Raw genomic sequence first — 16,693 nt, 5'->3', positions numbered from 1 at the left:
GTCAGCTGGTTGCTTATGCATAAGCAATGCATAGTGATTGGTGTCCTTGCTATGGAGATTTACTTATGCCTTCTCTCAGAGGAGTTTCAAAGATCTCACATGGTGAGAAAGGTAGTTCTGCTGCTGAAGAAGTTCCCCTCCAGAAGCCTCGCTTGGCTCAGGACCTCTATTCCTTTCCTTTGGATGTTTAAGGAGAGGGACCCTAATGAGGCCAGACAGCCTTTTTAACCCAAAGCATCATTAGTGTCAGTTTGAACAACAAGTGGAAGCACAGAATAATGTTTTGACTCAAGAAGAGTCTCTTTTCTGTTCTGACTGCTGTTTATAAAATATTTGGTGCAGGAATGGAGAAGCATTGTTTGTGTGGACCACATCGTTTTCTCCTAAATATTTAAATTTCTAAGCTGTCATTTTGGCATCTTTCATGAACATTAATTTATACTTAAAAGAAGTACAGCACGTGTGGAGGGAAACCATGTGTTCCACCAACCATTTTGAAAAAATCTAGTTTGATATCTCCCTGTTATTTTGGGGAGTTAATGAAGTCATCTTTGTGGCAGAAAGGTAAATTCTCAGCTTGCTCATTTCCTCAGTATCATTAATTAGCTAACGCTTTTCATCTTTGACAGTTGGAAAAATGTGAAGAAATGGAGTTTCTTTTCTGCTCCAAATGGATTCTAATTATAACCCTGAACCTTTCCTCCTTCTATTTTAAATAGGAACTGCTGATGAAAATGTCAAATCTATTTTGCAAAAAATTCTCTGATGTTGAATTCATGAAATGCAGTGAAAATGAGTGAGATTAAGCTCTTAAGTTTTCTCTGAACTCCAGCACTTCAACCTCACCACATGAACCCCTAAAAAAATTACTGTTGACATTTAAGGCTAGATAAATTTGACTGACACTAAGGAAACTGTAGCAGTCTTGAGTACCCAATGGTTTATGAGGTTTCCCAGGAAATATTAGAATTGTGAACCTTGTTCTAGCATTTCAGGTCTGTATTTCAATTTTTTAAATGCCTATATGATTGTTTCCTTGCTTATTGTGATGAAACAGCAGAAAAAAAAAAAGTCAATTTGTAAATTTGCACAGAAAATAGTTTTGATTTTCGTGCTATATTAATGCATTTAATAATTGGGAACAGAGACACACTCTGAAGACAAGAGTCTAAGACTTTCTTACTAGAGGAAGTAGTCCCTCTTTTGTAGAGAAATTGAAATGGATGAGGTCCGGCCTAATCTAGCAGAAGATCTGGCGAGGTTCTGAGTCTACTTCAGTTACACATACTCATCAACATTCACTAATATGCAGTAATATTTAATAAAGTTTAGTATCATCTTTCTTTTTAGCCACTGGACTATGAGACAAGAAGACTTTATACATTGAAAGTAGAAGCTGAGAATACCCACGTGGATCCACGATTTTATTATCTTGGACCTTTTAAAGATACAACTATTGTGAAAATCTCTGTAGAAGATGTAGATGAACCTCCTGTCTTCAGCAGATCATCTTACCTTTTTGAGGTGCATGAAGATATTGAGTTAGGGACAATAATAGGAACAGTAATGGCACGGGACCCTGATTCAGCTTCAAGTCCTATAAGGTAATATGCCATTCCATGTATAAACATCATTTGCTAAAGACGTTATGAAACATGCTACATTATATTACAAAATTATAAAATACAATGTGAATTTTCATTGTGCATAGAAAAAAAAAAGGCAGTAGTGCATTTTCTCATATTTACCAGTGTGCCTGAAATAGAGTGATGAGAACAATTCTATCTGTTAGTCTCTGAACATCTTGGGGACCATCCATTCACTCAACTGGAGACAAACAAGAAACATTCTTTTATCACTTCAAATATCAGAAAGTCTATAAACCTTCATATTCATTTAAAATAGGCTTTTCAGAACTTCTCCTTGCTTCAGATTGTGAAAAAGAATTGATTCAGTCTATCAGCCGTGAAGGATAGAGCATCTTCTGTTTTCTCCAGTCAGTCCTTAAAAGTAAAGTATAGTATATTTTCTTACAAGCTCTTAGTCTGTGGCTAGTGCCTGCTCCTTTGTAGGCTTGTCTGTCTAGTTGCTTTTCAGGGTAAAATTATGGATGTGATTGATAGATTACATCTAGCTGAATGAAGTAAACTGTAGTTTACTCTGCTTTTTTTTTGTTTCGCTATGATGCATACATTTTGAAAAGAGGTCATGAGTTATCTCTCATCTCTAATACCTAACTATAAAAAAATCATTTTGGCCTAGGGGCTTTGTTTGCTGACTTTGAAGTCAGCTGCCGTATGATTCTTAATGAGTCTTGGGTAGAAAAATTGGATTTGGAATTGGAGCTGAATTTCATTTTCTGTTACGGCAATTTGGTCTGTATAGAGAAGCTAGCAGATGAAAATACTCAGCCTTTAAAACTTAAGAAAACATTAATAACATAGTGCTGCATCTTTATCCATCCCAATTGCATGAGACAAGTTACAACTTTAGGAGTTATGTTTTCTTAATTGTGACTGAAAAAGAACAAAGTTGGTGCTTTTGCTCATATTGTTTCTGATACAACTTGATGATGAGTGGAAGAGCTACAGCAGAATGAAATATTTCCCTGATTATTATTATTATTTATGCCAAATAGTAAAGTAAAGATGATTTTGTATAACTTTTCTAGGTTCTGTTAATGTAACAGAAAATAATTTAGAAGGTTCAGGTGAGACAAACTGATAGTAATAAAGACAAAGAAATTTCTTTAAATAAAAAAAAATGAAAGGGATCATTAATCCTAAATTTAGTTTACTTGGAAAAAAATCCAAGATATAAGTGGTAGTGTTCTTTAGAATACACTGTTTCATCTAGCTTTCTATTTAGTATGTATTTGAAAACATGAACTTCAAAACAATTTTCTGAATATAAATCAAATTATTCTCTCCAGTATTCGCTCTATTTCTCAACTGCCAAAGCAGCCTTATATACTAATTCAGAGAACAGCTATCCACAGTAGGTTTCTATACACTTTTGCTTAAAACTTCAAAACCAATTGCAAAGTAATATGCATCTGCCCTGGAAGTGAACAGCTAAAATTTAGACTAAGTTATTTTAAAGTTGTCATATTACTTTGAGATAAGGGCAGTTGGAATCATACTTTGACATTTCTATTTATAAATCAAATCCTTCAGGATATAGAATTGATTCAGTTTTTAACTTCTTTTTTCTTTTCCTTTTAAATATTAATTTCTGTTTATTAAAATTATATACAAGTTAAACATCATATAAACTGAATGAACATCAGCTTCCTGATGAACTGATTTTAAATGCTATTGAATAAATATGGGCCTGCTTTCTGAAACAAATAATTTTAGTAGTTGCAGGACCATTAGCATTAATACAACAATGATGTAAGAATATGTTCGTAACATAATTGTAATCAAATATCAAATGATGCAGGATTTTAAATGAGGCAATATGGAACATTTCTTTGCTACAGAAGTAGATCTAGGCAATAGATCATTGCCTATTGAAAATCTGTAGGTTATAGTACTGCCAAAATGAGTCTTTTTCCTCATTTAAAACATCATGGGTGAAGTAAAAGTGATTGTTTAACATTTAGGCCACATAGTTTTAAATGTAGTTTCTCTGAAAACAGCAGATTTTTCCTGTATTCTAGCTGGATTACTGTGACCAAGCTGATCAAGAAAACTAATTTGAGATAATCTTACATGCAATTTCCTAAGAAGTTTTATTTGGATATTCTATTTTCCATGTGTTTCACTTATTTAGTTTGGTATGGGCTTGATTTTTATAACTATTTATTTTCTTGTGAGTGGTGGAATGAGCAAACAAAACCCAAGCCCTATTTTCTTATCACAGTATTTTCCATTTGTCTCAGTCTGCTAAGGTATTGTAAATAAAAACTAGGTGGAATACTAGGTGAAATGTTTTTGTCATTGGTATATGCTCATTAAAACCATTGAGCAATTATTTCCACCACAGTGTATCAGTATGCTAATAGATAGTTGTTTATTGGCTCAGGTTGCCAGAATTAGAGATTGTATTGTACTTCACAAAATCCTACATTTAAGTACATATCAAAGGTTCAGTCCTCACTTTGAAGACAGTATTGTGTATTACAAAAAAAAAAAAAAAAAAAAAAAGAACAGTTTGATGATCATAATTTCACATTCTTTTGTATTATGTTAGTAGAAGGTCTACCTGAGGAGTCAAAGCATCTCTAGTAACATATTAGATCCTACAGTATCCGCAGGTTATGAAATTGGAAAGTTCTGCAAGTGAACTTGTTTTTATAAGGATTTGTTTTAATTTGATCTCTTGTAAATTAACATATCCGAAAGTCTAACAGCTTGGCTGTATAAACCAATAGTTTTTTGAAAAGCTCAGGGTAAGCTGTCAGCTTAAGAAACAGTGACATCAAAGACAATTTTCAAAATTAGAACAATTCCTAAATTATTATACTGAAATTTTGATCTATTTTTTATAATTCTCATTTATGTTTATAAAACATATGTTTGTTATGATCAAATATTACATTATTATAATATATTTAAGTAATTCCTGCAGTTATTATTCCTCATTCTACAGAGCTAATCTTGAGAACTTTCATATGTATATGCATTTTCAATTTAAGAAACAATTGTTAATATACTGTTGAGTGACCTGAACAAAAATTTGAGAGGAATTTTCAGAAACTATTTGCCTTATCAAAAGTAGCATTTATCTAATGTAACATATAAAACGCGAAAGATTTATTCATATGTTGAGAAATGCATGCTTTTTTTCATTTTCTGTTAGTTGGGTAATAATTTTTCTTTCCTTATTGTATTTAGATTTTCTCTGGACCGTCACACTGACCTTGACAGGATATTCAATATTCATTCTGGAAATGGATCCATCTATACTTCCAAACCACTTGACCGTGAGATATCACAATGGCACAATCTTAGTGTTATAGCAGCTGAGATCAGTAAGCTAATTTGATCTCAATTTTGTCTTTCAGTTTTCTTTAGCCTGCAAAGTTGCATTTGTGACTAAATGAGTAAAAAATCCTCCCTTCTTCCCTCTTTCTCCTTACTATCACATCTTTTGTGCAATGAAACTGGAACAGTTGTCTCCACATTGCTTTTCTTCACTGTACATTTCCCCACCTGCTTTCACCAATGGCCTTTACCATCTAAGAGACTTTGTTACCCTGTTAATTAATTACATTGCTGTAATCTTGTTTAATTAGGGCACAATGTTGTTTTCTTCCATTCTTTTGAGAACAATGACATGATTTTGTTGTTAAATAGTAGTAGAGTTTGGGAACATAATCTGTGCTTCTGTCTTCTTTGTTGTTTTCTTTATTTCCTTAGAAATAATTTCATTATCTCTTTCTACCATATCTATCTACCTACAGATCTTGGAATTGATATATCTTACAAGTTAACAACTTTCACTTGTTCCCTAAAGCTTAGTGTTTCTTGGACTACTCAAATCATCTCTTTGTAGATATTTTCTTGTTAAAAGTGCAAAGAAGAAAGCTAAGGTCCTTTTAAAGCCACTACGAGTTTAACGTTAAGCCCTCGACAGCAATTTTTTTTTTGAAATAGTGTGTTTTTTTTTTCTAGGGAACAAGTGTCTGATCTTCCAGAACAGCTAGGGAAGGTCATGCTTTCAAATTTTTTAAAAAAAAACTTTTTTTTTTTTTTTTTGCTTTTCTTTTTTATGCTCCTGAGTCTACAATTCTTAGCATTTACTATCGCTGTTCACTATTGTAGGAATCCTTTTAGGAAATATGTATATTGTGAAGGAACCTTTGCTTACATCATAGTGTTAAGCTTATTTCTTTATCCAGATACTTTAAGAGATTTTACATTCTGGACCTAATTGGAATAATTAGGACTCTCCAAAATCATATTTTACTTTTGGAGAAGGAAAGGGGGAGATTAAATTCAAATTCAATTAAGACAATTTAAAGATTAAAAACTCTGATCTACTCAAGTCTGTACCAGATTCATTGGAGTATTGTATTGGCTTCAGTGGTGCAGTGGAATTTCCTCCAATTTATTAATGCAAAAATTAGGAAAAATGGACTTGAAAAAAATCTTAAATATGTATGCACAAAGTCAATAATATCTCTTCTGGATAAAGCAAATTTGATCACAAATCATTTTAAAACTAAAAATCAAAACTTTACCGCAGAATGATACTCCAGAGCTCACCAAATCAAATTTGTCATTATACTAATGGACATATTTTTCATATATTACATGTGCATAGATCAATAGCAGTTGCAGCCCCTGTTTTAATGTAAAATGCTTAATTGCTCACTAGATACCGGTATATTATTTTATTTTTGATTCTAAAAAACAAACTCGCTCCTTAGTTTGCAGGAAGCCCAGTACTCATATATTAGCAGTACACATGTGAAATTTTGACCAGTTTCAAAGCAAATCTTGAAGAGCTACTGTTGGTTAAGTTACTATTAAGCTACTGTTAAGAAGAAAACAAAGTACTTTAAATGAGAAAATAAACCCACTCTTTTTTTTTTTTTTTTTTTTTTTTTTTTTTTTTTTTTTTTGTCAGACAACCCCAAAGACACTACTCGTGTTCCTGTCTTTGTGAGAATTTTGGATGTTAATGACAACGCTCCACAGTTTGCTGTATTCTACGATACCTTTGTGTGTGAAAATGCTAGAGCTGGACAGGTATGTCCTTGTAAAACACTTTCTACTATCCAGGTTTGCTACAGCAGTCAACTGTAGGTCATTCTTGTGTGTTGCCTATGGGCAATTATGTCTGAAACGTCTTTTAAAATGCTGAAAATGAAAACATCTTGTTCCAAAGAACAGGCTTTTGTGAAATATCAGCATTTTAGAACAGTTCTAGTGTGTGAGTTACTTTATCTGACCTTGTTAAATCCTCTCTATGTATGCCCAAGATACATGATCTTTCCTAAAAGAGCATAACATTATGAATAACTACTAAAAATTTTGAATTATATTTTCAAGGTTTCTCATTGGCAGATCTCAATGATATTTTCAGTCCATATTGATGGTGATTATAGACATCTATATCCATACCATTTGTTCTTACACAATTGTGAGATTTGTCTTGGATTGTCCCACTAAAAACTTTTGAAAAGAAAAAAAGAAAAGATACATTTATGAACTGGTAACCTTTTTTTTTTTTTTTTTTTTTGCCTCTTACAGGCTACAGAAACTGTACTTAAGCTTAAGCAAAATGACTGCACAGTTTAATATACTGAATTTCTATTAGGCACCTGATTAATAGAATATTAAAAAAACTGTTTGTCTATTACTGTCCAAGATCACATTCACCCAATAACAAATCCTTTGAAACAGTAGTACTTGTTATTCATTGCTATCGGCTTAAGCACTACAATTATCACATTTAGGTTGTATTACAAGTTTCACTTTCAGGTTGCCATTTCTTCTAAAGTAACATCATCTGGAAATTATAACAAAGGAGTTAAGGCCCAAACTTAGAAATTATAAGATATTTAAAATATTAAGCAAATATATTTTCTTGCTTCTAGAATTGTAATCAAGCAATTGGATAGGTAGAAATCACGGGATAAACATCCAGTACTTATGATACTTCCAGTGTCTGATATGAATGCTAAAACCATATCATAATGTCTTCGAAAATAAGATACTGATTGAGCATTGGGAAAGCAGAAAAAATGTGTTTTTTCCTCCTCCAGTTTCACTAGAAATTCTGTGTGGGAAAAAAAAAAAAAAGAATTATTTCACAAATTTTACTCAGTTTGTGATTTTAGAATCTGAGTCTGTTCAGGTTGATTAACTTCAAGAGTATTGTCAATGCTTTTATTTTACACACTTCTCATTCCCTTATATGTCCAACTGTTATAAATCATTCTAGCTGATAATGGATTCTCTTTCAATGCCATTTTAAAATATGTATGATTTATTCATTTTTTCTTTTTACTGGATCTTAGTTCATCAATGATTATATAAATGTTAGGTGTCTTTCACCAGTTCTTTTCATGTTGCACCTCTTTGTATCAACTATTTGATTATATCAAATCCTTTTATTTTTAATCATGGATATTTTTTCCATTATAACCTTGGTTAGTCTTGGCTTTTGTTAATTTTATATGTCTGAGTTACTCATTACGGAGAGATGAGTTATTTTTCTTGGAAAAATTTTACTTAGAAACTAAATTTCTTGCTATTGTATTTTTAGCAATTTTATCAATTTTTTTTAGATATATTTATACTGCTTCTTAATATTCTCTGACTCTTTAATTGCAATTTTATCTTTTTTTATATCTCTAAGATAAAATTTATATATGTATAAACAGTATGAAGAGGGAATAACTAGTCATTTGTATTCTTGGATACTGCCTGAAGCAGTGGGCTGCTAAGGAGGTTGGGATCTCATCACAGCTCCAACATGAAATAACTTAGTGTGGGTGTTGCGTATGTTGCATAAACACAAATATAAATTGTCATGTATGTATCCCTTACGTGATTAATCCTATTTTCTGTCAGTCCATTTTATAATTATACACATAGCTGCAGTAGCTATAAAGGGTATAAGTATTTAATAAAAATTCCAAGGAAAATAAGACTTTCAAGATTCATTTTAAGAGTAAAATTTATAACATTTAAGCTTTGACAGCCATATAAATTCCTACTTTCTGCTATTCAGATTTTTAAATTCTGGTATATTATATCAGTTCTCTGGGGAAGGGCAGAGGGCATATTAGAACTTTTCCGTATTTACTTTCTCCTTCAAAACATGCCTTATTAGTAAGCTGAATTTTCAAAGGAAACATGAGTAGAGATATGTTGTATATAGGTACTGATGCTTGTTTAATTGTAATAAAAAATAGTAGTACAAAACAGTATAATTAAATTTAAGAAACAGAATTGAAGCTTTAATGATTTAATATTGTTCAATTTTACTGGGAAATAACAGAAGTGTGCCTCAGTAGTAATAGATATTCTTTAAGATCTGTTGGCTACATTTACAGTGTAATAATGTCCAGTAGTCATCACTTGACCTCAAAAGCAGAGCTTACTCTTTGTCATTTCAGTTCTTCTCAAATATAGATTTATACTAGAAGTCACTGACATAGGAAACAAGGCTGCTGAGAGACAAATGTGTATGTTGACTACAAATAAACTGTTGTGCCCAGCAAGTCTTCTTTCTTCTTCAAGTGGATTTACACTGAGCCTCTCAACGTTAACTACCTACTTGCCATCAATTATTGTTCAAAGGTTCAGAGTCAGATAAACAAAGACTAAAAAATATTATACTGAAGACTTTATCTGTTCCTAAACCTTCAAGAATGAAACAAGACTTAGGAAAGTACTCCAAGTGCCTGCCTAGTACCTTGCCCAGGTTGGAAATCTTGTGCAATATAGTTACCATAGTTACACAGTCACTCCGTCACTTTTCTAGGGATCAAGGTGAGGCTGACTCTTCAAATTCTCCTTTTTGTCCTTCTTGAAGACAGGAGTGATGTTTGGTTTCTTCCATTCCACAGGAACCTCTCATGAACTCCAAGGATTTAAAATGATAGAGGATAACTTCACAGTGATATTAGCCAGCTCCCTCAGTACACACAGGTACATCTCATCAAGTCCCATGAACTTGTACTGACCCAATCCCATGAGTATCTAGTTTGTATAAATTTTCTCTGACTACTGACCTGAGAGAATGAGGCCAGAAAATCATGTAGCACTTCAAAAAGTTGATAGGAAATGGCGCCAAGCACCCTAGAAAAACCTAGGCAAATCTCTCCAAGTACCATAGAGCTTCATCTTCAGCCACATGAGTTCCCAAAACGGTGAAGAAAGTACTCCTTGCAATGGACATTCATAAGCAACATGGTTTTATTTCCCTGCATATGTAAATGCATAAAAGCTACATCTTGCTCAAGAAAATAACATCTTGCTGAGACACAACTATCCTGCTGACCTACCGACTGCATGTGAAGCTTTTCCGGAAATCTTATTTAGTTGTGAGTGGTATAGTTTTATGATAAAAATGGGCTGGATCTGTTACCAGAAGTTTGATGAAATAAAAAGGATCTATGGACAAGTCAAATGGAAGCTTCTGACTCTGACAGTGAACCAGAATTTCCATGAATCAAACAAATAATGGTGATTCAACTTCATTACAGCTTGAAAGTAGGCATTATAAAAACCAAGAAACACAAACCAGTTCCCTACCTGAATGGAGAGCTTCCAGAGTCATCATGGCCTTGAACATGCAAATATAAAATGTATGTCATATGTAAATCCAAAGTGGTGCACTATCCCTCTTCTCCTCAAACAAGTACACTTGGGTACAAGTAAATAGCTTCTATTTTTATACAAAAACTTTGTTTTCAACTTACGAAATTGAAATTTCTTATGACTCTTCATGTATAATTCTCTTGATAACAGAATTTGCAGAACAGTTAACTGAACTGAAGATCTGAGCTTGGCAACACAGAGATCACAACACAGTAAGTAATGAGATGCCAATATAGGAAATGAAAGACCCTGAATGATGATAGCAAGACAGAGGCACAGATAGAAGCCACACACAATGACTTGAAGAAAAAACAATTACCAAGTGAACTGTAACAACCAAAGCCCTGTTTGTGTTTACCACTTTCAACTGACCAGGCAGATTGCAAGAGCCAGTGACAGGAGGGGAAGGTGCAAAGTACAGATTTCCATGTGCCCTTCAAAGAGTGAAGAAACTTACTATCTTTCATTGCAAGTCAGAAATCTTATCCTTTAAAACTTATACAAAAAGAACAAGGTGGTTCAAAATACTTGATGAAGTAGAAGTGAAGGAGTGTGAAGTCTCTGAAGACTCCTATCAAAAAATTGTGTTCTCTTGGCTCTTTCTTTTGCAGAAGACTTGCAAACAGTCTCTATACTAGAGACTCACAAGTCTTGAGAGAGGGCAAGAGACTGGTTAATAAAGGCAATCAACCAAACTACGGAATCATTCTCTTCCCATCAAGAATGGGCAGCAATTCTACTACATCATAAAAATCCTGAAAGGCCATAGACCTATCACTCAACCCCACAATACCATCAAAAAGTCATTCTGACAGCATGTGCTGAGTGTCATTAGCCAGTGAAAAGCCAGAAAATAAGCCTCTGCACGAGGAGAAGTCCTGTGAAGGAGGGAATCCTACTTCATGGTACCAGTGAGGGTCAGAAACGTATATACGAAGAGAGAGAAGTACAGAGACAGCCAGTCATTGGCCTTGTGTGACAAATCTTGTATGCTCTTAAAAGACAAATATATAAAATATGGGACCTCATCAAGGGCATGATGAGCAAAGGAGAAGATATGGACTAATTGGGACCTTTTTCCCTCACCATAAACCAAGTGCAGCTCGGTGTCAGTAATGCTATGCCTACAGTTGGCACTGAAGTTGTGCCAACAGAATGTCCATAGGGCAAACAGTCCTGTACCAGAGAAGAGGCATGACACTCAGAAACCACACTTTCAGATTTGTCAGCTAGAGTAGAACTTTTCATTGATGTAAAAGCCTGTCTCAGTCCATATAATGAAATGCCACAACAACTCTAGCAGCAGTGCCTGGAGAAGGTGAGGAAGAAAAAATAGTGTATTTCTTGCTGGGGACTTATTTGGTCATTTTGCTTTTGGATAGACCTGCAACAGGAATCTCTGGAGATATCAGCACTGCAACTATTTTAGACTCATCATTTGCTGCTTCTACTGCTATACTGAGACATAATGCCTTCTTCATGGCAATACAAATGTCTGGAATGTTGGTCTGAATACAGAATTTACTTCTCACTAACAGCACATTTGAAAATCTTTATGTGAAGACATCAAAAATCAAGCAATTAGGAAAAGCCCCTAAAGGGCAAGAATTGTCAAGCATTTGAAAATCTCTTCAAGCAAATAGGTGCAAGGAAGTTCAACAGTGGCATGCTTTGTTTCTTATGCCATATAGCAAACAAAAATTAATAGATAGAGAAAATAAATATTCCTTTACAACGACAATATCCTATGCATGTTTTATCTGGCGTTGTTGATCCAGTAAGTTATTGGAGGTACTTACATGTCTTGGTGATTATTATTTTTTTCACATAAACACATGATATAAGTTTAGAGAAAGACAGCTCTCTGTTTAAGAAAGCAAACAAGGTGCTGTAATCAAATCTAAATCTTCTCTCCCGAAAAAATTAGTTGCTGTATTCTGGATGGACAAAGAGAGATGTGGGGGGTTAACTAGGCATTTTGTAAGGTAAACAGGAGTACGTTTCAGTTGTTGATGTGAAAGATGATTGATCTTGACAAAAGCTGTGCTATGGAAGAGAAATGGCTGTCTTTAGAAGAACTGGAGGAGGAAAAACAAATAGAATTTAACAAGTATGCCACAGGGTAGTAGTCTCAAATTAGATGTAATTGGATTATTAATCGGTATGTATGCAGCTTGGATATGAAACTTTCTCAGCAGTTTATATCTTCCAGAAGCAATGAGATAGATGTTTCAAATATCTAATTTTTTTTTTCCTTCTTGCAGCTTATCCAGACTATAAGTGCAGTAGACAAAGATGACCCTCTTGGTGGACAAAAATTTTTCTTCAGTTTAGCTGCTGTTAACCCAAACTTCACTGTTCAGGATAATGAAGGTAAAATACCTGCTAAGCCCAGGAAAGGAGTTTAATGACTCTTTGTCATATCTTCCTAAAATATGATGAATTTGCTTTTAATATCCTATATCCTTGAACATTTAGAAAAATATTAAGGCTGCTGAAACCTATGATGATTAAAAAAATGATTTTAACTGAATCTTTGTGGAAATTACACATACACAGATGTACTTTCACCTGTATGAGAAGCATAGCACAGACAAATAAACTTTGTGTGGCACAAATAAAGTTTAGTAAGCTCACTTTTCAGAACTGTGCATTTTTCCCATCAATCTTCTGAATTCCTGAGACAATTTTCCAACAAAAATTCTATGTGCTGAGGTATATAAATCGTTGTTCTACATTATGTTGAAAGTGTTTTGGTGCGGAAAAATCTCATACTGAGTTTATAGATAGCATTCCTCTGAGTATTATCACAGATGATCTATAGAAAGAATCTTTCAAAGCAGAATGCTTGTTGAACAGTGTGAAGTGAAAGGCTATTTTTTCTCTGTTGGCCACTTCATTTCAGGGCTTTAAGCCATGGAATGGAATTGTGTGACACCCTGCATGCAGTAATCTATAAAATATGTTAAGCTTCGGGAAATCCTCTTTTCAACTCACGTTCAAAGGTGTTGCAGAGGCACAGAGGAGCAAGCTGGATGTCCATAAAAATTCATAGACAGCTTTCTGATCAAATGTGAATGTCATTAGAAAAGATAGGTATCACTATGATATCAGGAGTGGCCACTTTCAAAACACTGTCAGTGATGAAAAGGAAACAAATAGTTTGCATGTGCTATGTGTGATATGCACTTTAAATTCATATTCTATACCAGAGTGTATTTTAATCAACCTAGATAACACAGCCAGAATTTTGACGAGGAGGAATGGCTTTAGTCGACATGAAATAAGTACTTACCTTCTACCCGTGGTGATTTCGGACAACGACTACCCAATCCAGAGCAGCACGGGCACGCTGACCATCCGCGTGTGCGCCTGCGACAGCCGGGGCAACATGCAGTCCTGCAACGCCGAGGCCCTGCTCCTCCCCGCTGGCCTCAGCACAGGGGCGCTCATTGCCATCCTCCTCTGCATCCTCATCCTGCTGGGTAAGAGACAATTAAAAAAAAAAAACCTCTTTCTCCATGTGAACTAATGCTTCGAGTTTGAATCATTTTACAAAACTATGTGGGTTGGCAAAACTAATTATGACAGGATTTGCAAGAAGAATTCTATGGTTTTTTTTTGAAATGCAAAGCCAAAAAAACTTTGATTTTTGTGAGAATTCATATCCCAGCTTGTTATCAGTGTGCAACCAGCAGCTCATTATTGTTCTTACATTAAGTTCTCTTTCAAAAGAGGATCAGAGAGGAGGAATAGTATATTAAAAATTGCTTTCGTGTCTTATTTCTTTTTAGATTTTTTTTTTATGTAAATAGCTACCAAAAATCAACATTCAGTACATATTTCACAGAAAATCTGTCACAAAGTAATAACTTTACTATACTACAGCACTATATATCCTACATATCCAGAGTTTTCTCTGCTGTTATCAAAAACATAATACATTTTTTAAAGCCTCTATTTTGTGATTTTCAGAATATCACCGAATGAACTTTATTTCACTTCAAATACAGTTTGAAAAGTATGCTTTGAATTCTGAAGAGTTAAAGGATCTTCAAAATAGACCTGGCTATTTTAAAGCTAATCAAAGTTATGGAAGGATCATGTAGACAAAGCTTGTGATTTCATAAAGCAACATACACAATGTATGTGCAAAATAGCATGTTTTGATATGGCCCTTACTGTGCTACTTATGGCCCTTACTATAATACCAACAGGGATAGTTATCCATTTATCAGACAAATGAATTTGTGAAAGGTACTTGAAATAAAGCTCTTCTATCTGATGGACTTGTTACTAAGCAAATATTAAATTGAGATCTTCACCTGTTCTTTCTCTCTCTAAGTCATAGTGGTGCTGTTTGCAGCTCTGAAGAGGCAACGCAAGAAGGAGCCTTTGATCCTGTCTAAAGAGGACATCAGAGACAACATTGTGAGTTATAACGACGAAGGCGGTGGAGAGGAAGACACCCAAGCCTTTGATATTGGCACGCTGAGGAATCCCGCAGCTATTGAAGATAAAAAGCTTCGACGAGATATTATTCCTGAAACATTATTTGTACCACGGAGGACTCCTTCAGCACCAGACAACACAGATGTCCGAGATTTCATTAACCAAAGGCTAAAAGAGCATGACACTGACCCTTCTGCACCGCCATACGACTCGCTCGCAACCTACGCCTACGAAGGCAATGATTCAATAGCTGAATCCTTGAGCTCACTGGAGTCGGGTACCACCGAAGGGGACCAAAACTATGATTACCTCCGAGAGTGGGGGCCTCGGTTTAATAAGCTCGCTGAGATGTATGGCGGAGGAGAAAGTGACAAAGACACTTCTTAACCTGCAGTAGGCTACATTTTGGTTCCTTTGAGCGAAAGTAATTTTACAGACACCTTCTGCACTCTACAGTATTTAACATTCAGGAAAATTTTCCTGCCACTCAGCACAATGGTTTCCTTTTGAAATTTGTTTTCAGTTTGTCCATTAATGTCATTCATTCTTTCTATTAGGATTCACTTGGAATATATACAGCATTTTATTTAATCACCTTCCAAGAGCCAAAGCTATGGAAATTCAGTGTTGTCCATTTTAGTAAAACAAACAATACCTTATCTTCAGAAATTTGAACAGAGTGATACTCCCTTAAGCAAACCTTGTGTACAAGCCGCTTCTGTTAGGTACACTTTCTGCCCTTGCAAGTGCCACTTTTAAGAAGGCAAAGAAAAAAAAAAAAAACAGTATGTCCTGGTCTGTACATGAAAATCCAAACAAATGTACAAGTGGTGTTAATAAGTGTAATATGCAGCTGGTTAAAAAACAAAAAAGGTTTGTGCAACTTCATTTCATCAAATTCTATCTGCCAATGTTTTATATTTATATTTTTGTATTTATTTTTAAGAAATAAACCAGTTTTTACAACTATGTTGATGCTTGCCTGCCTGTTGTGGCCATTGATCCCAGGCTTGGAGAGAGCAAGACATTTGACCAACGAGAGCATAGCCAGCTGCTAATACTTTTATGCAGCAGTATACTGCATGCATTTAACATAGTCTGAAGTGCCTGTGCTCATGGGGAGAGGTTTAAGTTGTACATCTATTTGCTTGCTCAAAAGTGCTACTTCCCACAGTCACCATGTTTGAGCAAGAATTTGTTTTATTTTTGAGCTGAACTCAGAACATTTTACTCTGGAAGGACGAGCAATTATTTTTTGAACTACATAATTCAGAAAAAAAATACTGGTATAACAACACATCAAAACATGAAGAATTAATATAAAAAAGTCAAGAAATTATTTGGTCTACAGCCTTCCATTTTGAATCTGAGCTACATTGGACGAAGTATAAAAATATCTTTAAACAACCATTTTTAAGTGCAGCAAGTCTAAGCACACTATTGTGTGTCAGATTGTAAACATTTAAAGATAGCATATTTTCTTTTAAAGCAGCTAGGTGAAAGATCAAGTAGTTCTTAAACTGTACCATCCCTCACTCAGTTTACTCTGTTTTCTGAGGCCCTGGGAGAGGAAAAAAAAAAAAAAAAAGCTGATAAACTAGCCAACTGTAACAGAAATCACACTCTAGCTAAAGTAGCTATCCCAAGACATTTTGAGATGTGTATTTCTTCCCACAATCTTTAGATTACATAAATCTGTTTTGTAAACAAGAACTCTGGGATTTCGAACATTTTGGAGATGAAATAATTTCAGAGGAAAAGCAGGATGTAATGAGGTATTCACTTATTTCCTGGAGAAGAAACATATCTGAAGGATAATCCCTCCCTTCTCCATCTCTGTTAGCTTCTTACTGGCATAAAATCAACAGATATTGAAAATATATTAGTCCTTTGAAAAGTGAAATGCTGCATTCTTATTGCATCAGACATCTCTTCTCTTTAATAGGGTGATTAAA

At 34.5% G+C, this 16,693-nt stretch overlaps 1 protein-coding gene across 1 annotated transcript in view; it reads left to right on the top strand.

The window, feature by feature from the left end:
* CDH10 (cadherin 10) overlaps positions 1-16,207 on the top strand; it is a 53,070-nt gene extending 36,863 nt beyond the window's left edge. The window contains exons 6-11 of the mRNA XM_026048243.1: positions 1,351-1,604; positions 4,842-4,978; positions 6,580-6,701; positions 12,551-12,659; positions 13,520-13,771; positions 14,632-16,207. Of these exons, the coding sequence (XP_025904028.1) occupies positions 1,351-1,604; positions 4,842-4,978; positions 6,580-6,701; positions 12,551-12,659; positions 13,520-13,771; positions 14,632-15,125 (1,368 nt within the window). The 3' untranslated portion in view covers positions 15,126-16,207. The remainder of the gene's footprint in view (positions 1-1,350; positions 1,605-4,841; positions 4,979-6,579; positions 6,702-12,550; positions 12,660-13,519; positions 13,772-14,631) is intronic.
* The last annotated feature ends 486 nt before the right edge of the window (positions 16,208-16,693 follow it).

The sequence above is a fragment of the Nothoprocta perdicaria genome, unplaced genomic scaffold (assembly GCF_003342845.1).
Source record: "Nothoprocta perdicaria isolate Ctin4 unplaced genomic scaffold, notPer1 scaffold_520, whole genome shotgun sequence".
Classification (NCBI taxonomy): Eukaryota; Metazoa; Chordata; class Aves; order Tinamiformes; family Tinamidae; genus Nothoprocta; species Nothoprocta perdicaria.
The sequence above is the reverse complement of the archived record's forward strand: the minus strand, read 5'-3'. Positions and strand labels throughout refer to the sequence as shown.